Below are 21831 nucleotides of genomic sequence, written 5' to 3' on the forward strand. Positions count from 1 at the left end.
CACACAGCCCCTAATTTCTTGATGTTTTAAGAGTTATGATATGATTATATTTTTACATAGGGAATGTTATGTGAATGATCAGCACTGCTCTTGACAGTGCTTTTTAACCCCTCATGCTTCTTGCATAAACGAAAGGGCTCTGACCAGGTGACGTCCAAAATTTGTTTCAACTGTTTCCTGTTATTTGTGAAGAGCCCTCTAAGTAGTTCTGTGTCTGAATATTATTGCTGTCTCCATTCAAAGTTGAACATATTTTCACAGCATTTAGTTTGCTTCTGCAAAGTACCATGTAGATATGAATTGTGTATTGAGTGCTTCAGAGTGATTCATTCTTCTTCTCCACATTTCTAGGGTTACATGGCACACGTCAAGAAGAAATGATTGATCACAGACTAACAGACAGAGAATGGGCAGAGGAATGGAAACATCTTGACCATGTAAGACGTCAGTAATCATCTAAGTTAAAAATGCTTTGAAAACCACTTTGGTTATGTGATAGAATAAAAGCTTGGGGGATGCTTTGGAGGGATTATGTTTCCTGCTATTCTTTGAAAAACAGAAGAAGGAAAACATTTAAAACTGAATATAGAATTTGATTTCTAAGTTGATATCAAAGCCACTTAGGCAAGTGAAAGGTTTAGATCATGGAAAGGAGTCCTCAAAGCCAGATCAATTGACTCTGCTTATTGCAAAAAGAGGTATTTGGCTTATACTGTAAAGGGATTGGTATTTGGGAAAGTGGAATTTACTGACTGTATGTCTTCAGCTGAAATGTCTTCTGCCATGACTCATGCTTGTACCTTCTGCTTCTTACTCTCATTTTCACTGTATATACTCACCTATGTGGTTTCAATTTCAAGTTGAACCTTCAAAAAATATTAAACTGGAGCCTTCAGGGATACAGTGAAATCCTCCACTCACTAAAAACAGTTTGTCACATTACACTAAGTTATAGTAATTGATGCTTTATTTTGCTTTCTTAGCTGTTAAACTGCATAATGGACATGGTGGAAAAAACAAGGCGATCTCTCACCGTACTAAGGCGATGTCAGGAAGCAGACCGAGAGGAACTGAATTACTGGATCCGACGGTACAGTGATGCCGAGGACTTAAAAAAGGGCGGCAGCAGTAGCAGCAGTCATTCCAGGCAGCAGAGTCCTGTCAACCCAGACCCAGTTGCATTAGGTATCTTTTCTTCAAATGGACATACTGAACAGCTACCTTATATGGTATCAGTGCTGGTTCTTATTTTACCTTGCTTTCTCAAAAGTAGAAACTGCAGGAAACCGCAGAGTAGTAAGCATTTTATGTATCTTGAAATGTGTTTCATGTGTCTGTTAGGAAAGTGGACAGATTGACTTTGATAGAGGTGACTTCATAATTCCTTTTCCAGGCTATTGTGTTGGGATAATGATAGAGCTTCAAAACTGAGCCATTATTTCCATATGTATAGTTTAAGTGGGTGCCCATTCACAATACACTTGTCTGGGCCCTGACTAACCTGCAAAAATGAACTGTCACCAAGCAGGCCCAGGGTCTCTTTTCTTTAAGCAACTCTGTAGAGAATTCTCCTGCAGCTCAGTGGGGTCACACAGGCAGATGGGCTGGCTGATTTTTAATTCAAGATATGTCTCTAAGTCAATCTTGCTTTGTAGCTCTATCATTTTATAAAAACACATAACACCAAAACTCTTAGAGGAGAGACCTAAATGCTTTATAGCTTACCCAAAGCTACGTGACAGTTATTGATAAAAATATACTTCTCTTCTTGTACTTTGTCCTAAACTTAGATTACTTAACCATAATTTTTATTAATTCTAGTTAGGCACCAGGATGAATATAGTTGTTGCATAGCAGTTGAGTATTAATATTTAACATAGATATTTAAAAACTTCTAAGCTTCAAATAGAAGATACTTTCACATATATAGAATGAAATATTGGCCCTGAAAAAAATTTTTGAGCAGTCTGCAAACTTTTCCATAAATTGACAAATGAGGTGTCATCATTTGTATTGCAGGCCATTACAAATATATACTATCTGAATAAACTTAATGGAAATAGATGTGTGTTGATCCCTATTCTCTTAGTTTCCTTACATATATATAGTCATGCATACATAGTCATACATGCTTGGTCTTAGCCTGGGGCACAGCCAATTCTACACGACATAACTAGTTATAGGTGTGTACGTTAAGCTTATGATATTCCTCTGTCACCCATGACTCATTATAGAAAAATTAAGGATTCTAATTTATCTGGTTGTTGATCATACTCTTTGTTGAAATTTATCATAGCCAATAAGTTTCCTTTCCCTTTAGATTTGTAGATTGCTATTAATCCTTTTAGCATAAAAATTAAATTGAAAGGGTCCAATTTTATTTCACCAATGGGCATTATTCTAAAGATTATTTATTTTTTTTTTATTTTAACCAGAGCACTGTTCATCACTAGTTTATGGTGTTGCTGATATTGAACCTGAGACCCCAGAGTCTCAGGCAGGAAAGTCTTTGTATAGCCACTACGCTATCTCCCCATCCTTACAACTTTCTTTAAAGACAAAGTGTATTTGTTAGGTTAAATTAATGAATGCAAGCAATGAAAATAGATTTCAGCTTAATTTGTACCAAAATTGATTCAAATAAAATTTAGAGGAGAGTCATATATACTACTCTTCATACTACTGTTTTTATTTCTGTATTGTGAACCAAAACTGGTGAATGATGATAGATCTACTTAGATCAAATGAGGAGATGATTGTAACTATCAACTGAAGGGAGAATTGAAAGGTTTTAACTAAATAAAATGTGGGGAATAAAAAAATACAGTTTATTCTATTCTGTTGTACAAGATTTAATGAATGTATTCAGTATATTCTATGTGTCAGACTTCATGTTCAATACTGAAATAAAGCAGAAATTGTAATTGTTCTTTCTTTGTTATCAGAGCACAGCTCAGCTCTGGCTTCTGATGATACTGGGGATTGAACCTGGGATTTTAGACCTCAGGCATGAAAATCTTTATGCATAACTACTATGCTATAACCCCAGACCTTCGTGTTTTTTTTTCAGGAAGTTTTGATAGAGAAAGTAGGCAAGGAGGCAACTAGTGGCATGGCACTAATAGCCATTTCAGTTCATTCCCATAAAAGCACAGGAATTTTGTTCAGCTACTCATTGTAAAAGGAACATTTTAGAAATTGTAACACTTCATGCCCAAAAGAGTTATTTTTCCACACACAGAACAAGGTTATTTATGTGTCACCATTATGACATACAGATTCTGGTGATATGGTTGTATAATGTTTTCCGAGAAAATAGGCTTTGTTTTCTCTGTATAAAACCAAAAAGAATAGACTTGGTTTTGAAACATTCATCTCAATATTATATAAATTGCATTCTTTTTAATAATGCCTGATGAATCTGTACTTTCAGTAAAACTAAGAGGTTGCATTGAGTTTTAGATTTTGTAAATTAAGTTATGTAAGGCTATAAGTATTTAATTTATTTGAATTTCATTATTATTTTGCCATTAGGGTCATCAAAGGGGTTTGGTACATGCATGGAACATTCACTACTCTAGCACTTCTGGAAGCTGTTTTTTTTTTTATCTTATTCATTCATTATTTCTCTATTTCTCTCTCTTTTTTAATAGGACAGAGGGAAATTGAGAGGGGGGGGATTGAGAGGGAGATAGATACACTTGTAATACTGCTTCACATTTTGTGATTACACCCCCCACACACACACACACACCCAGGTGGGAACCAGGGGTCCTTGCACATGGTAAAGTGTGCTGAACTTAACTGGTTGAGCCACTGCCCAAGTCTAAGCATTTTATTTATGTTGACCTTTTTTTTATTGTTGTAGTTATTTTTTTATATTTTATTTTATTTATTTATTCCCTTTTGTTGCCCTTGTTGTTATTATTGTTGTTGTCGTTGTTGGATAGGACAGAGAGAAATGGAGAGAGGAGGGGAAGACAGAGAGAAGGAGAGAAAGATAGACACCTGCAGACCTGCTTCACCGCCTGTGAAGTGACTCCCCTGCAGGTGGGGAGCCGGGGTTTGAACCGGGATCCTTATGCCGGTCCTTGTGCTTTGCGCCACCTGCGCTTAGCCCGCTGCACTACAGCCTGACTCCCTAAGCATTTTATTTATTTAGATTCTTGTTACACAAGTCATGTTCTTCAGAGACAGAACTCTGGGTTGCCTATTAAGTTCATATCAGTCTTAAAGAGAACCTGTTAAGGACCACACCAAGTCAAAGTGTTAGTATCCTGTAGTTATTTAATTATGTGTCTTTGCCAGTAGATTCTTGAAACCTTTCGGCTTTGTTATATGGGGCTGGGCTTTCCTATAAATCAGATGACAGGTGGTTTATTCAGGGACTATAATCATTCATATTAAAGGTGCTTTCTAAGGTTCTCCTGCTATGCTTTAGAAGTGGGTATATTTCTGTGTGCAATGAAAGGACAGATTATTGGTTGATAGATCTAATTACCACCTCTGGACAGTGTGGCTTGATGTGTGTGTGTGTGTGTATGTGTGTGTGTAGACTGAGCAAGGATACATCCTTATCTTCATGAATATGTAGAAATCCTACATTTAGTGTGTGTTGTCCAATTTTTTTCTTATTTCTTAAACCTATCTGCTCTTAAATGAAACCTTTAGAAGTTTAGAATATTATAGAAAATGTACTGGGGCCGGGTGGTGGCGCACCTGGTTGAGCTCACATGTTACAGTGTGCAAGGACCCAGGTTTGAATCCCCGGTTCCCACCTGCAAGAGGAAAGCTTCACAAGTGCTAAGGCAGGGCTGCAGGTGTCTCTATTTCTCTCTTCTTCTTTATCACCCCTCCCCTCTTGGTTTCTGACTATTTCTATCCAATAAGTAAATAAAGGTAATAAAGAAATTAAAAAAGAAAATGTATTTAGCTCAAAATATTGCCCTAGTTACTAATATCCCTAGCTGACAATGTTCAGTCATATACAAAGTCTTACCATTTTCAAATGTATTTGGGGATAGCACAGTGGAGAATATTGCTTCCATGCTGTACTGTTTTCTCATTTCCCATGTTCACTTTTGAAATATATCTAGAGTTTTAAGACAGTGTTCAAGATTAATAAAATAACATGACTGACTTGTTACTAATTGAACTGTAGGACTTTGTCCCAGATAATAAAGACTACTAGGACTGAGTACACGCTGAGCCCTTAATGTTCTTTCTTTAAGCAAAAAAGGTTTATTGTCTTTGTTCAAATGTGTTATGGCGAACTATTCTCTCCTCCTACTTTTCTGTAAAAAGATTTACCTTACCTGATACAAATGAGAGAGAATTTCACATGAAACAGAGAGAGCAAAAAACCAGACCACCACTGTAGAACATGGGGTACAAAGGACTGAACCAGAGACATCAGGCATGCGAATCTGATATACTATTCACTGAACTATTTCCCCAGCTGCACCTCATATTCCCTTTTTAGAGGTCTGCCTAATTGAGGCAATGCTGGTTTAGGAAATGGCATATTGATTTCTCAGAATGCTTCCAAAATCGTTTCCCCTGATATAACAGCTCAATACTACTACTACTAATAATAATAGTAATAATACTTTTATAATCACTACTTTCAAAGCATAGCTTCAAATAAACAAATCTTAACAAAATTAACAAACTAATTTTTTAAACAGGTATCTCTTCAAAGTATGACTTTCTTTCTATACATTTACATTGTGTTAGTGTGCATTTTATAGTACAGTGAGTTAATTCTTTCAGAATTGATTGCTGAAGTAGTTACTATAGCAGGTAGATTAATACTGGTTAATACTTCAGGCTCAGAGTGTTGCGATCACTGTAGTTATTTTCTTCTCCTTTCTCTTTAATTGCCTTTCTCTTGGTATACTATTCACATCATTCTCTTGCCTCTTGATACTTCTATTTCTTTTTACTGCCTTTAGACTATTCTAGGATGTCCCCACATCTCACCTGTGTTTGTCTTCCTCTTTGTTTCTGAAGAAGTTTTCTACATCATTAAGGAGAATTAAAAGAATAATCTCATTATGGGTTTAAACTAACATCAGAGACAGAGGCACAAAATCAAAATATTAATGCATTTTTCCTGTGATTTGTATGTTTTAACATCATGATAGAAAGGTATGAACATTAGAAAATAACTGCATATATGTTTTGGTAACATTTTTCTTTATAGTTCTTGCTAGAGAGAGAAATATCAAATGAAGTTTTATGTTTGTTTTAAATGAAATGAAAACTCAGTTGTCTGTTTATAAGAAGCTTAGAAGTTAAAAAAAATTGTTGAGTCAATACCATCACCTAGTCTGAGAAGACTGATAGAGCGTTAGTATTTAAAAATTCTTCTTATTGGAATATCTGTGATTGTCATGACGAAATTTTAGAAGTCCTCATCACTATCTAAATGCTCAGGAAATTTGGAGGGCTCACAGATCTCTAGAAATCATGTTTCTAAAAGGCTAAAAATCCATGATCTTAGTTGATCAGTCAGACTTGTGTCCTTGGTTTTCCTCCTTCCTGGTTTTATGACCTTGAACAACTAACTCTTTATAGCTTAAGCATTTCTTCATCTGCAGATAGGGTTCGTAGTACTATATATTTTGTAGGTTTTTCTATATTAAATGAGTTAATAGGAATCAAGCATGTGTAACAATGCCCAATACACAGTAGAGACAATGTAAGTAATTGCTATTATTATTTCTAACATGCAATCTCAAAAGGGACTTTAAAGACTAGTGATGCATGAACTGGTATTTTGCTTGGCACTTGAGATTATGAAAACATAGAAGGTTATTGCCTATTTTTTCATTCTGTAAGTACTTAAAAGCAGCTTTTAGGTGATTACTTTAATAAGCAGAGCAACTTGAAAAGCATAATTATACTTAAATATACTAAGTCTGTTGGTGCTTTGGGGACACTGATTCATAATGCAAGGACATAGAAAACAGTTTGCTCCCAACCAAAGAAATGTATTATTCAACTTCTATACTATCAAATAATAAAAACCACAAACAAGTTATTTTAGAGTATATCTGTATGTGAACATTTAGAATTTTACACCTGTGTTCTAATTTCTGTAATCATATCAAGAACTCAATTAGAAGAAATTTCAACTTAACACTTAACAGGAGGGACCTATTATACTGAACTAAATTGGGTTCTTAAAAAGAAGTAATTATTGGTAAAATATGTTCATCTTTTAAAAACAAAAAGAAATTACTGTCCTCTGGAGCACTACATAATATTAAAGATGAATATCCTAATGTAGATATCAGTTTCTTGGTTGGGTTCAAACTTACTAGCCTTAGACAAAGATAAGTAGCATTTATAAAGATGAACTTAACCCTCCTTGCTTTTGGTCTTTTTTGTAATAGATACTATCATGATCACAGCCTCATTCTGCCCACTACAGGATGAAGGCCATACCTAGGTGCTGCCAAGCTTTGCGCATTGCTGTCCTGGGTCATATGAGGTCACATTGGTTCTCCAAAGGCTGTCAGCTCATCCCTTCATGTATATTGATGGCGGCCCTTGCTGTATCTAGTATCCATTGGTCTCCATCTGTCGTAAGTGTAGCGCATCTTCCATCTCTTTCATACATCATAGATTGCTCTTTCTGTTCTTTCATTTCTTTTAACATTTTCTCCTCTACTTTGACTTGGACTCCTCTCTTCATTAGATGTATATTTTTCTTCTGGAGGCTCCTTTGCTCCTCTTCTCTTATTCCTCAAGAAATGTATTCCAAAGCAAGATAAACTTAGTTTAGAAGGATATTTTAAAAAAGAAAACTTTTCATCTTTCCATAGTCAACTATATATCTCTCCATCTGTTATAGTACTTCTGTCTTTGGTCCTACCACTACATTTTAGAACTATCCATATTATAGCTATTGATATTTTATCAGTGGTCAAGGTTTAATGGTAAAAAAAAAAAATGTCTAGATTATCCAGTATTCCAAAATAAATTCTGAGGAGAAAATTTATCTTGTGTTATTGATCAGTTGCAAAACTTGGGGGGGGGGGGCAGGGTTTAAACCCTATTTTGCCTCTTTGTACTTTGTTATTGCTACTATATAGCCAGAAGAGAAAATACTAAGTTTATTTATTTTTTAAAATTTTATTATCTTTATTTATTTGTTGGATAGAGACAGCCAGAAATCAAGAGGGAAGGGTTGGATAGAGAAAAAGAAAGACAGAGACACCTGCAGCCCTTCTTCACCACTCACAAAACTTTCACCCTGCAGGTGGGGACTGGGGACTCGAATCTGGGTCCTTGCACATTGTAACATGTGTGCTCAACCACCCAGCCTCACTAAGTTTATTTTTTATTTAGTCTCTGTAGTGTACATCCAAAATATATTTTGAGAAGCACATCTATTACAAATCAGTTATTTTGCTTGTAGGCCTGATAATAATTAAGACTAGTAGCTTATAGCTGGAGAAGGTATTGTAAAATACGTATGTGTGTATAAACATGTGAGTTCTCTAAAATTATTACCTATAGACTATGATGCTATTTAAATAATCTTTTAGGAAGTAGGCTAGGTCTAAGAAAGCTGTTCTTGATCAGCTTTGACATTGTATTGTTTTTCTAGGTTAGGTGGATTTGAGTTCATGTGAATAGGTAGCGTGTTATTGATACTTTTAGGAAAATTTTCCAAGATAGTGGCATACTATACATTCTAGCATGGACTAGGAACACTTATGATCTATTCTGTGCAGTATATAGGAGATAGGAGAATGATTGAAGCTCATATATTATCTTTGAATAAATTTGGATATTATAAACATTCATGAAATTAAATAAAATTAATGAGTATATTATTTGTTTCGACAGCTTTATACAAGAGTTCAGTGAACTGTTAATTACAGAAGTAATTTTTTTAATAATTTTTAATTTGTGATTAATAATAATAGCTTCCAAGATTATAAGATTACCAGGATATTGTTCCACACCACACCCATCACCAAAAGTGCCCCTCCCCTCTCCGGAACCACCATAGTTCTCACAGTCTTAGAGATAATTTGTTTACTTTTTTTTTTTTTGGTACATGTGTTTCAGTTCTATAGAGTCCACACAGAAGTAAATAATCTGGTAGTTGCCTTACGCCTCTTCAATTCAATTATTTCACCAAGCATAATCACCTCCTGTTTCATCTGTACTGTCCCAAAGGACACCGTATCACCTTTTTTAATTGCCGAGTAGTATTCCATGACGTATATATCCCATAACATCTTTTTCCAGTCACTTGTCAATGAGCATTTAGGTGGAAGCACTGGCTAGTGGAGTAATGCAGCTATGAACATAGGGGTGCATATATTCCTTCGAGTTCATGGTTCCATGTTCTTTGGACAAATGCTTAGGAGTGGTATTGCTGGATCATATGGTATTTTCATTTTTATTTATGGACAATTCATTTTTATTTATGGACAGTTTTCCAAGGCAGCTGCATCAGTTTGTATTCCTACCAAAAGAGTTACCTTTATAGAAAGCTATACACAGTTTGGGCATGAAAGCTACTAACTACCAGTCTCCAGCATCATGAGCCAGAAAAAGTTTGTTCTAGATTCCTATAAAGTTAAATTTTGGTAAAGTGATACTAAAGTTGAAAAAATAGTTTTAAATAATAATTTTTGGGGGTAGCTACTATATTGGCTATGCAAAGAGAATCTTATGCCTGAGGCTCCAAAGTCCCAGGTTCAATCCCCATACCACCACAAGCCAGAGCTGTGTAGTGCTCTAGTAAACAAAATAATTAAATAAAATATATCATAAAATAATAAGTTTTTTTTAAGTTGAGGTCTGGAAAAAATACCATAGCAGTTTATGCAATGTACTTTGTGCCTGAGACCCTGAGGTCCCAGGTTCAGTCCCCAGAGCCACCAAAAGCAGTGCTCTGGCGCAAAAAGAAAGAAAGAAAGAAAGAAAGAAAGAGAGAGAGAAAGAAAGAAAGAAAGAGAGAAAGGAAGGAAAGAAAAGGAAAAAAAGACAAGTGGAATTTTGCCACTACTTGCTCTGTGATATTGGGTAAGATAGTCTGTCCTAGTCTGACACTTACTTTCATCTGGGGAATGAGAAGATTATTATTCCATCTAAGAGCACTGCTAGGATGACTCAACATGACACTGATTGTTTGGCCCAGCACATAGTCTATTTAGTAGGTTGCTGGTGAGAATGAATCTATTTTTTAAAAATAATATATATAACAATTTCTTTATAAGTAATAAATAAATTCCCCATAATAGTAGTCAGCCACTTATAATTTATCTCCCTCTCTTTCTTTGTCCCTCTCTTTCTCTCTCCTTCCTTCCTTCCTTCCTCCCTCCCTTTTTCTTTTTTCTTCCTTCCTTTCTTTCTTTCTTTCTTTCTTTCTTTCTTTCTTTCTTTCTTTCTTTCTTTCTCTTTGCTCTCTCATCCTCCCTTTTTCCATCCCCTCTTCCTACCCCCTCCCTCCCTTTCTCCCTTTCTTTCCTTCTTTCTTTCCTTCTTTCTCTCTTTCTTTCTTTCTTTTTTTCTTTTTCTCTTCCTTTCTTTCTCTCTCTTTCTTCCTTCCTTTCTTTCTTCCTCTCTTTCCCTTCCTTCCTTCCTTCCTTCCTTCCTTCCTTCCTTCCTTCCTTCCTTCCTTCCTTCCTTTCTTTCTTTCTTTCTTTCTTTCTTTCTTTCTTTCTTTCTTTCTTTCTTTCTTTCTTGGTGGGAGCTGAGAAAGCACCAGAGCATCACTGGCATATATATGTGATGTTAAGGATTGAACTTAAGACCTCATGCTTGAGAATTCAAAACTTTAACCACTACACCACTTCTTGGCAATTACACTTTTTTTTTTCAAAGCTGTTGAAGTTATTATAGCTGTTACTTGACTCATTAAACAACAATCAATATTTTTTGGAGGGAGAGGTGTAATTTTTGTTTGTGTTTGGACTTCATGAATCTCTTCTTATCTAATAAATTCTTCTTAATCCTATTTCCTTTAAAATCTCTTTAAAAGTTGTCATAAGTGCATCTGTTTTTATGTATCATATGACTACATGTGAACCTGATCTTTATTTCTTCTGGAAATAGTTATAGTAATGTGGGAGATTTTTTTTGACAAATCTAATTAGTCATATCATATTTCCTTGAAGTCATATATTCACCAGTTTTATCTAGTTATTTTATGAATGAGAACCACACAACTAGAAATGATTTCTAGAAATGTTTTCTTTTTCAATATTTACTTTTTTAGAGATTATATATGCATGTGTATAGGCATTTTCCAATCATCTCATTATCAAGTACTCATAAAATTAAAATATACAATTTAGAAAAAAGACCTATCATAGCTGGAATTATTTTATATTTTAAGAAAAATTTTAAATGTAATACAGGAACTCCCCATATGTTCTTTACCAAGTTTATGTAAGCTTTTGTAATTCAGAATAGTTGGGTAAATCTTGTGTTTTGACCAATTGAAAATCAATGTGCCCTGTGAGTAGATAAAGTGTGCAAGTATATTTAAAACATTCAAATATAAAATAAGACATATATAGCTTAATTGTGCTTTTCCGTATTTTGATATTCAGTAGCCCTATAAACAAACTATAAGGTTAAATTGAATTTTTTCTCTCAGTATATCATTCAGTATAATATTATTTAAGAAACAAATTTGCTACTACTCATCATTTCTTAGTGTTAATTATTAAAAATTTACTGTGGATGAAGTGCTTGCTGCTCGTAAAAGTTAAAACAATTTACTCTGAGTTTCTAAGCAATGGAATTTCATTAAAAATTGAATGTGAAAGATATGTAGTGCATATGCTTTAGACCATGTAGACTTTCAGTATATTTTTCAAACTACTATGAAAATGAAAGGTTTCATGTCATTTTCAAGCATACAATTTTTTGAGGTTAGCATTCCCACTTCAACTTTATTAATTTATTTTCCTAAATAAAAAAAAAAAAAACGGTTAGCATAATAAGCACAGCATCGCATTTAAAGTGGAGCTTTATTTTTTAGTCTACTAATTCTGTTTTAACTCAGTAACTATGAACCCATTCTAATGTTTCTTTTTTCTGCCCATAATAAATTCATACTATTTGATTTGTGCAAGTATTTTTAATGTTCAGTCAGATTTGTAAGAAGTACTGAAATTAAGTGGAAGAACTGGTTAGCTATGGACTAAAGCTGTTTATTAAAAAGTTATAGAATCAGAACAGTGTGAAAATTCCATTGCTACATTTGATATTTTAACAGCCAGTTTGACTCTTGAAAGGAAAACTACAAAATTCAGTTTATTTGCTATAACAAAGTAAAATCTACCCATGGAAACTCCCATAGTGAGGGAATGTAGGGAACAGTGTTCTCCTGTATTATTCTGTATAAAGAAATAAATCATTACACTCTCTTTGGCTTTGAGTGTCCTAATCGGGCTTTTAAAGGGATGTCCCTTTGTTTTCCTTGAGTTCTGATGACCCGCCTTGCTATTTTTGTTTGTTTTCTAGAACTAAAACACTCATCCTTTTAAAATTATGTATTTTGTAGAGTAGCCAAGAGAGTGGGCATTGCTTACTTCCACTCTGGGTAATGACATAACAGTGCTTATGATGCTTTCTTTCTCTCTCTACCCCTCCACCCACTTTTTATCCTTTTCATAGATGCTCATCGGGAATTCCTTCATAGGCCTGCTTCTGGATATGTGCCAGAGGAGATCTGGAAGAAAGCTGGTAAGAATTGTTTAAAAAACATGAGTTTAGTGTTCTGGCAGCTGTGTGCAGTTGTTAATGCAATGATGTGAAGAATGACAAGAAAGGACTTCATTGCTAACAACAACTAGAATCAAAGAAAACAACCCCCCCCCCAAAAAAAGAAAAGAATTTTAAAATGCTGATTGATGTCCTTAAGCCAAGTTCAATTAGAACGTTATATTTTGTGGTTCTTATTTTATTGTTATCTGCTAGTGCTTCTATAGTTGAAATTTGACAGTTTTTTTTTTCTCCACTGTAAGCTCCTATTTTTCAGGGACTATAATAGGTTTCAGATTGAAATTTGGTATACAAGGTCTCAGCCTGCATGCACTTCTTCCTGTAAAATGAATTATCTGGTGATTTATATACTTAGTTGCATACTCATTCTTTTCCTCTTGATTTTTTTGAAAAGTCACATCAAGTTTATCTTTTTTACTAATTAATGTTGAAAGACCAGAGATGATTTTTTTTTTTTTTAGCCAACTGTTTTCATGTACACTATCTGATTTTCATTAGGACAGAGCTCTGTGCTTTTTGTTATAGATTTAAAGTTCCTGATGACTCACTGACTTACTGTGCTTAAAGTTCAGAATCATGGTGGAACCTCAGTAGTATAAAACTTGAGTCAAAACTTTGTAAAAACCAACTCAGGAAATAAAGCACAAACCTGCTAGATGAGTTAAAGGTGACCTGATCAACATGCCTTGGCTATGAGCTGCTGCAGCTCCAGCTGGTGGAATTCTTTTAAGCTGAGAGCTGGATAATGCTTTTTTCTTCAGTAGGTCAGATAGGTTTGGGGCTAGGAATCTGAATTAAGGGGGGTTGCTGAGGGAGGGAAGGTGTTTGGTAGTGTGGATACTCTAACAGGTATGCCACTGTCCAGCTAAGGGGAGGGGTTTGGCTTGTTTGTTTTTCTACGAAATACTTCTTTTTGAATTTTGATTTGATGAATCTGTCTGTAGTTCTGTGCAACCAGTGACTCTGGTCACTTGACTCTTATACAAGGACTTTTCTAGATTTAAAAAAAATACTAGATTTTATAAGAGTAATGAAAAGTCAAGTTTCAAAAATCTCATAACATTCTAGGCTTTGTAGCTTAGACTAAGAACCAGAAAGCTCTCTTGTTCAATATGCAGATTATAACTAAGTTCAGTGTGAAGACTAATGGTTTAGTATGGATGTTGTTCAACTGCATGCTCTTACACTAGATTTACAGCACCACTTTTTTAAAAAAAGATTTTATTTATTTATTAATGAGAAAGATAAAAGAGAACCAGACATGACTCTGGTACATGTGCTTCTGGGGATTGAACTCAGGACCTCGTGCTTGAGAGTCCAGTGCTGTATCCACTGCGCCATCCCCCAGACCACTACACCACTTTTAAGAAAAATTTCTACATGGTCAGTCATCATGGCTAGTCTGCTAAAATGTACTGGATGCCGCCTAACTGGAAAAATAGCACACATCTTTCTCCCACCCCATTTTTCTTCCTACCCCATTTTAAAGCTGTCAGTACAACTTATCCCAATATGAAGTACAAAGACTTACCATTCTGGATAGCAGGATGACTTTTTATATTGTGGGAGAGAGTCTTTCTTTGTGTTTCCTCTTACTTATGTGTATTTAAGTTAAATTTTTGATATTTCATAAAAATTGACAGTAAAGTCATGTGTAATCCAAATTCCTTCCATGCTATTATCTGCTCAAATCTTTGTTTGACTGCTATTAAGTGAGAGCAGATTTTTCTGAATATACCACCTTTATTGGAAAGTCAACTTGAATAGCTATGTACAAAGGAAGTCCTATCATAAGTAGTAAGCAATTGGAAGCAGATTCAGAATTGCACTATGTATTTCCACTTAACCATTTTTTAAAAAAACTTGACATGTTGTAATCAGTTGCTTCTACTATTTTCTTTTTTCATCACTGTTTATTTTATGGATTTTTAAAGCCCATTCTGGGTGTACTTAGTGTCAGAGGACTTAAAGGTCACAACAGTACTGCAAACTCTAAGAAGGGCTAAATCTTACTATGAAAATAATTTGACTTTTTTTAAAAGGTGCCTATTATTATTTATGATAGGTCTTCAGTCTAAAATATGGTTTTATAATAGTGGAAATTAAATTTGTATTATCACAGTGGTATTCCTAACCTGCCCAAGAACAGTGTGGGAATAGCTTTCTATGGATGGATGTTAAATTGTAAGGAGTATTGTAAGTCCCCAAAGTATAGGTGACAGCTTCATCTTCATCTATCTAGAAGTCTCAAATAACTGGTCATAATAGTTTTCTTTATAGGCTTCTAAAAAATCATTTCCAGTGTTCACAGTGTTACAGCATGATAAAAACACCAAGGGCAGAATGTAACATCTGCACGCAGCTTGTTAGAATTTAAAAGCTTTCTCTCTCCACCCTCCCCAATCATCCCCCCCACCCCTTCCCAACACTCCAATTTGCTGTGGGCAATTTTTCCCCCAGGGGAAAAAAAAAAAACCCTACAAAGTATGTTTCTGTGATAAAAGTTCTTTACCTCTATGACAAAAGATTCATAGATTAAATCTTAAAAATAGCACAGAAATAAGAGTTAGTGCATTGTAAACTACTGTGTCCTTACAGAAAACCAAAATTATATCCAGTACTTGAAATTGCATTGTGTAATATTTTGCACCATTTTATTTTGAAATGATTAAGTTTGTAGAAAAGTTGCAAAATTAAAAAAAAAAAAAAAGGTAAAAAAATTTTGGGACCTGGTGTTGGTACATCTGGTTGAGTACACGTTATAATACTCAGGGACTCAGGTTCAAGGCCCCGGTCCCCAACTGCTGGGGGAAAGCTTCATGAGTAGCGAAGCAAGGCTAAAGGTGCCCCTCTGTCTTTCTCCCTCTCTTATCTCCCCCTACCCTCTCAATTTCTGGCTGTCTCTATCCAATGATTAAGATAATTAAAAAAATTTTAAAATGTATAAAAATGTCCTAATATTATTTACAAAGCTCCCATCATTTTAACTATTTGTTTTAATATCTTCTATCTTTTCTTTCTTCCTGTTATTTATTTTGTTTTCTCCCAATTATTTGAGTGGAAGCTGGCCCTGGTGATTTCCTTTTTTCTAAACATTTTAGCGTACATTTCCTAAGAACAAGTAAATTCTTATATCTCAGCCATATAGTTATCCAGATTTAAACCTCCATTTTCAAGTTTTGTATGTTACCCCTATGATGCAATATAATAAAACAACAGTGTTTGTTTGAAATCCTACCAAATATAGAGGGCCACATCTGTTTTCTCATAAAACTAGTATATTTAAAAGCAACAATTAAGGTAACAAAATACACTTGAAAGTTACAAAAAAAAAAAAACCTATATAATATTAGCAAACTACCTAAGGTTTAAAGATAGTTCTTAGATTGCAATTGAACATTTTTTCTGGTATATTTCTTTTTCAAAAGACCAATGAATGTTTGCAGTTGGTAATAAATATTCAAGCACCTTGCAAATGTCCTACCAATTCTCTTTGCTGATCTGTATATGCCTGTGGGATTAGAATAGGAATGCATAATTTAAATATAAATTGCCTGATTTGCATATACAATTAGTCAAGCTACAGCTTTGATCGTAAGCAAAAATTATTGTCCTGTATTACCACTTAGATAGAATTTTAATTCACCTTGAATATTCAAACTAAATTAGACCCTGGCTGTATAGTTAGAAGGGCAGTGCTTCCCTGGTGCCCCAAATTGTTTGTGGTAGGGTAATAAAAGCATCTTTCGCCTCCTGGTGGTAGAAGGTCCTGTTGACTCTATGCAATATTGTAAATGCTTATCTTCAAGCCACCATAGGCTTAGCATATTTTAGTGAATCTCTCCAATATGGATCTTACCCATACATTTTAGTTTATAAAACTTGGCAATTTCAAAAGAATTAACTTCAGAAATAATTCTGCCAAAGGACAAAGGCTACACAGTCATGACAGTTAATTGCTAGTGGAGAGAGAGCTTTTGATGATCCTCAAGTCAGGGACTACAGATAAGTAAAGTGAACCATAGAAATGTAAAGAAACCACGGAAGTACTTGCAACTTCTGCATTTTTAATCTACATTCAAACATTTTTTATTAAGAATCTATGTTTTTAATTAAACAGAATGGTTAATTAAGGTGCTTTTTCAGTGGGTAAAACAATTAAGTGCAAACACTTGAATGAAACATGTCATAATTAGTTTTAATAGAGTGTTAATTGATACTAGGTTTGCCAAGTTAATAATTACTGCTTATTAAATTTTCAATTAATCATTGTCATTTTGCTTTGAATAAAGATAAAAATTAGATAAACTAATTCAGGGGGAGGATATTTTCCCTTGTTAATTAAAACAGTTAATTTTTTAATAGAAATTACTTGTTTTAGTTGTCAATCTTATGTTGTACATTAGTCAAATCTTTGCCTCTTTTCCAAAGCCAAAAGTAAAGAGCTAATTTGACACCTAGCAGGTTTGTAATCAGGCCTGATTATTCTGAACTGTGGTATGATTAAATTATATTTGTCTAGAGCAACAGTTGGTTACACAGAACTATATACATATGTTATCAAGTAAATGTTTTTTCTAATTTATTTTTTATTTATTTGATAGGATAGAAAGAAGCTAAGAGGGGAAGGAGGAAGATTAGGGGGAGAGGGAGAGACAGAGAGATCTGCAGCACTGCTTTATCACTCATAAAAGCTTCCCCTCTGCAGCTGGGGACCAGAGGGTTGAACCCAGGTCCTTGCGCTTTTGCGCTTGACAACATATGCATGCCACCAGGCCTCTAGAAAAAAAATTTTTTTAATCCCCATCAGTTAGTTTCTTAAGATTCATTTCTACATTACTTAAAAAATAATTCTTGAAAAAAATTAAGATTGTCTATTATCAATTTTCTTTTAAAAGTCTGCTGTGAATTAATTGCTATATGAATTCACTATTTTAATCAGTAAAATAATAGTGTGCACATGAAAAATCCATTCACTCCCCCCTTTTTTTTCTTTATTTTAAAAGCTATATCCATATGTGTCTATTAGAATAGGCACCATCTTTTTGTGTCTGAGTTATCCAGTTTTCTGATTGTTTCTTGTTCTTTAATTCCTTAGTGTGGTTACAGAATCTTATAGAATTGTGCTAGTTTGATAGAAAAGCTATAGTAGCAATCTAGTACCCAGAGTTGAAAGTTAAAGATAAACATCTTACTCTTTGGTTTCCTAAATGAATTTCAGGAATATGGATGATTTTTAGACAGCCAGAAGACTGCATAACTCTGGCTTGTGGTGATGTAGAGGATTTAACTGGGGACTTAAGAGCCTCAGGCATGAAAGCATTTTGTATAACCATTATGCTGTCTCCTCTGCCCACGACCCCGTAGTCTTTAGGATGAGCATGATATATTTCTGTAGCTGTCTCAGTACCCAAGGCTTTCACTAACAGAAAATTATTCTCTTGTCTGGTTTGGTGTCCTGTGCTGGTTCTCAGAGGAGGCTGTCAATGAGGTGAAGCGCCAGGCTATGACTGAACTGCAAAAAGCGGTGTCTGAGGCTGAGCGGAAAGCCCACGACATGATCACAACAGAGCGAGCCAAGATGGAGCGCACAGTCGCTGAGGCCAAGAGGCAGGCGGCTGAGGATGCGCTCGCTGTCATCAATCAGCAGGAGGATTCGAGCGAGGTGAGGCGTTGGTGGGAGCTTCCCAGTGAAGAAGGTAGTTTCCACTAATCAGACTGCTCTTATTTATTTATTTATTTATTTGTTTGTTTGTTTATTTGTTTTTAACGCCAAGATCTCACAGATAAAAAGCAATATTGGACTGTAGACAAATCTTTGGGGAGGGGCAGGGGGTAAAGGGCATTTGAATAATTTTGGGAATTATGGCACTTCTAGAATGGACCAAAATGATTAAATTATGTCTACTTTAAAGACTTAAAAGAACAGTGCTATCAACTGAGATTTTTTTTTTTTTTTTTAGTATAGTTGGTGGGTAAGAGATTAAAAGAGCTTTGATAACATCCTACCACTATTGAGAGTAACAAATCTCAATTGTGTATATATGTGGGTGATTTCTTCTACCTGTGGAGATTCATTAGGCATAGCCTGTGTAAACTGCTTTTTCCTAAAACTTATTGCATGCCTGGAATCAAACTTACTTCCTTAACAGTCCTACAGTCCAATGCTGAAACAACCTTTGCATCAATTAAACATTCTGAGATCGCTTACACAGTCTGCTTTTTCACATTCTTTGCAATAACCATTATGATGGTCATTTCATAGCATTACCATTACTGCCAGAAGTAATATCATCTAACATTATCTCAGTGTATTAAAATGTGCACACAGCTACACTGCCTAAATGTACAGGGCTCTTGAAATTCACTACAACAAAATATCTATCAATGCTTTTAAAAATAAAGACTGGGGACCAGACTGTGGTGTGCTGGTTAAGCACACATAGACTATTCCCAAGGACCCAAGTTTGAGCTCCCTACTCCCTGCACCTGCCTCAGGAACACTTCACAAGCAGTGAAGCAGGTATGCAGGTGTCTGTCTTTCTCTCTCCCTATTGTCCCCACCCTTCTTAGTTTCTTTCTGTCCCATCAAATAAAATGCAACAACAACAACAACAAAAAAAAAGGAAAATGGTTGTAGTGCCAGCACCAAGCCCCAGTGGCAACCCTGAAGGCAAAATAAACAGATAAATATAATAAATAATAATAAATAAAGACTGTAATCTCAGAGCAACTTGGCCATGCTCCACATTTATTAATCCTGTACCACAACCCCAAAGTAACTTCACATAAAGAGTTACATTCATACAGTCATACCAAGCTGACCCAGCAAAAGCATGAGCAGATAGATCAATGGTCTGCTATAGTACATATCTATAATTTGTGAGGGATAGTAAGACTTTAATTTGTCCCAGGCTTTTCTATAGATGAAAGACCCTGTAGGAATCACTGGATACTGGGTTTCTATTTAATCTGTAGCAGATGAATAACAAGGGGACAAAAGGAATTGATTTTCAACATTTGAAAGTTTCTCAGGAAAAGAGAGACAAAGGGAAGTTTATCTACCCTTTAATTGCTGACTTTTCATTGTCAAATTAAACTAGCTATAAATTCAATTTTATTTGTACTTTATGGCTAAGATACTTGAGGGCCTTGTTTTGTATTTTAAAATACTAGCATCTCTTGAAGATAATTTATTCTACTCGGTTTGATGGTACTGTGAAGTATAGTTTTCACCATTAAAACATTATTCCTTTTATATGAACAGTCTGGGTAAATATGTATTATAAGAGTATTTTTCAGATCACTGAATACTAGGTGTATACAAATGTCTAGAAAGAAATCATGAATTAAGTCTTTGTATTTGACCAGTAATATGTTGTGTTCCTTCAGTGTCTATTAAGCTTTGTACTTTGACTCCTAAAATCTGTTCAGAAATACACCATTTTGACACTGGTATTTAGCAATATAAAGCCATAGATATCAAACAGTAGCTATGATAAATATTAGCCAGGATGAAATATTTAATACTCATTTATCTTTTCAGATGTCTTGGGAGACGCATCTTTAGAGTAGCATGAACACAGTGACACTTCCCCAAGGATTTTAAAGGAGATTATGCCAGGAGAATGGGTTTGAGAATAAGAGGAGTCAATTTAATTTGTACATTTTATTTATTTGTTTGTTTTCTGAATGGCCAACGAGGTGACTTAATAGAACACAGGACTTGGTATGTGTTAGAGGCCCAAGTTCTATCTTAGCACTTCGTATGTGAGAGCAGTGCTCTGCCCCCCCCCCACAAAGAAATCTTAAAAACAAAATAGTGTTTGATTTTGAGAAATGAATAAAGCCTGGGGACACAATATTTGTTGTGTTACAGCTGAAATTCACTTGGCTAAAGTACCCAGCTACTTCTGGTAGTTGTTTGTCCTTATCTCACTATGTACTGTTGAACTAAGAATATTTCATAATATTTAGTGAGGTAATTTTTGGAAGCTGATAAGGAGAGGAAACTTGCGTCTGGTTCCCTATTTTTCTTCTGTTTATGCAGCAAGACCATATTTAAGATTTGGTTTGGCAGAGATTGATCTTTCAAAGAACTAAACTCCTCTGATCTTCACAAGTAATGTTGGCATTTTTCTGAGAATAAGAGAATAAAATGGGAAGAGGAATTTTATTTGGATAACGTTGAAGCTTCACACACATCAGGTGATCTTATTGGAACCACCTTCATACTTGCACATAAGTCTGTGCCCACACACTATAAAAATGGTTTGAACAAGAACTTGACAACAAAGTGTTGTCAAGTTAAAGTGTTAACCCTTTAACCCTACATTAATGTTGCTAATTCTGGAAAAAAAAAAAAAATGTTGGATATTATCTATGTCCCTTGTGGTAAGTCCCTTCTAGTTGTTCCATTTTTATCCATTGTGAACTTGAGTTTTTGGGTAAGAGCTCCCCAAATAAGGATACAACTTTGAAAACAATATACCATTTCCCTGTTACCTGCTGTTTACTCACACATTGGAACACAGATCTTTTAATAGAGCTGACAAAGCCTCCTCAGTAGTGATACTTACAAGTCTTCTCAGGTCTAGAAAGTTTTCTGGGTTTCTGTGGGATAAAGTCAGAACATCTCTAGTTTCCTTGCAGGAAGACCTATGTTAGCCCTCATATGGTTGTTCCTTGGGTGGGGATTCCACTAGATCAGTACTGCATGGCTCAGTGATTTGAAGGGAACACATTGTAGGTACTTCTTGGAATTCTCCACTGTTTACTCCTGTGTTTTTATGCCCAGGCTTATTGTTTTTTATATTAGCCTTTTAGCTCATATTATAATACATGTAGAATTATGCTTTCAGCATTGTATGAATCATTCTTTGTTTTGTTAAAATAAATAAGAGATCTGACCATCTGAGTAACTAATCAGTTTTTTTAATTATTATCAAATAATAGGAGTAAGTTATTTCAAAATGCAAGATTGAATGAACATTCTTTTTAAAAAATTGTGTTTGTTATTTTTCTTAGGACTGCTTGATCTTTGATAAATAAACAACTCTAAATTAC

At 34.8% G+C, this 21831-nt stretch overlaps 1 protein-coding gene across 1 annotated transcript in view; it reads left to right on the forward strand.

Moving 5' to 3' along the window:
• The window catches only part of RUNX1T1 (RUNX1 partner transcriptional co-repressor 1), a 167229-nt gene that overhangs the window by 131114 nt on the left and 14284 nt on the right, over nt 1-21831 (forward strand). The window contains 4 exon segments of the mRNA XM_060199104.1: nt 352-437; nt 984-1185; nt 12658-12726; nt 18240-18430. Of these exon segments, the coding sequence (XP_060055087.1) occupies nt 352-437; nt 984-1185; nt 12658-12726; nt 18240-18430 (548 nt within the window).

This window comes from Erinaceus europaeus, chromosome 1, assembly GCF_950295315.1.
Source record: "Erinaceus europaeus chromosome 1, mEriEur2.1, whole genome shotgun sequence".
In the NCBI taxonomy this organism is placed as follows: domain Eukaryota; kingdom Metazoa; phylum Chordata; class Mammalia; order Eulipotyphla; family Erinaceidae; genus Erinaceus; species Erinaceus europaeus.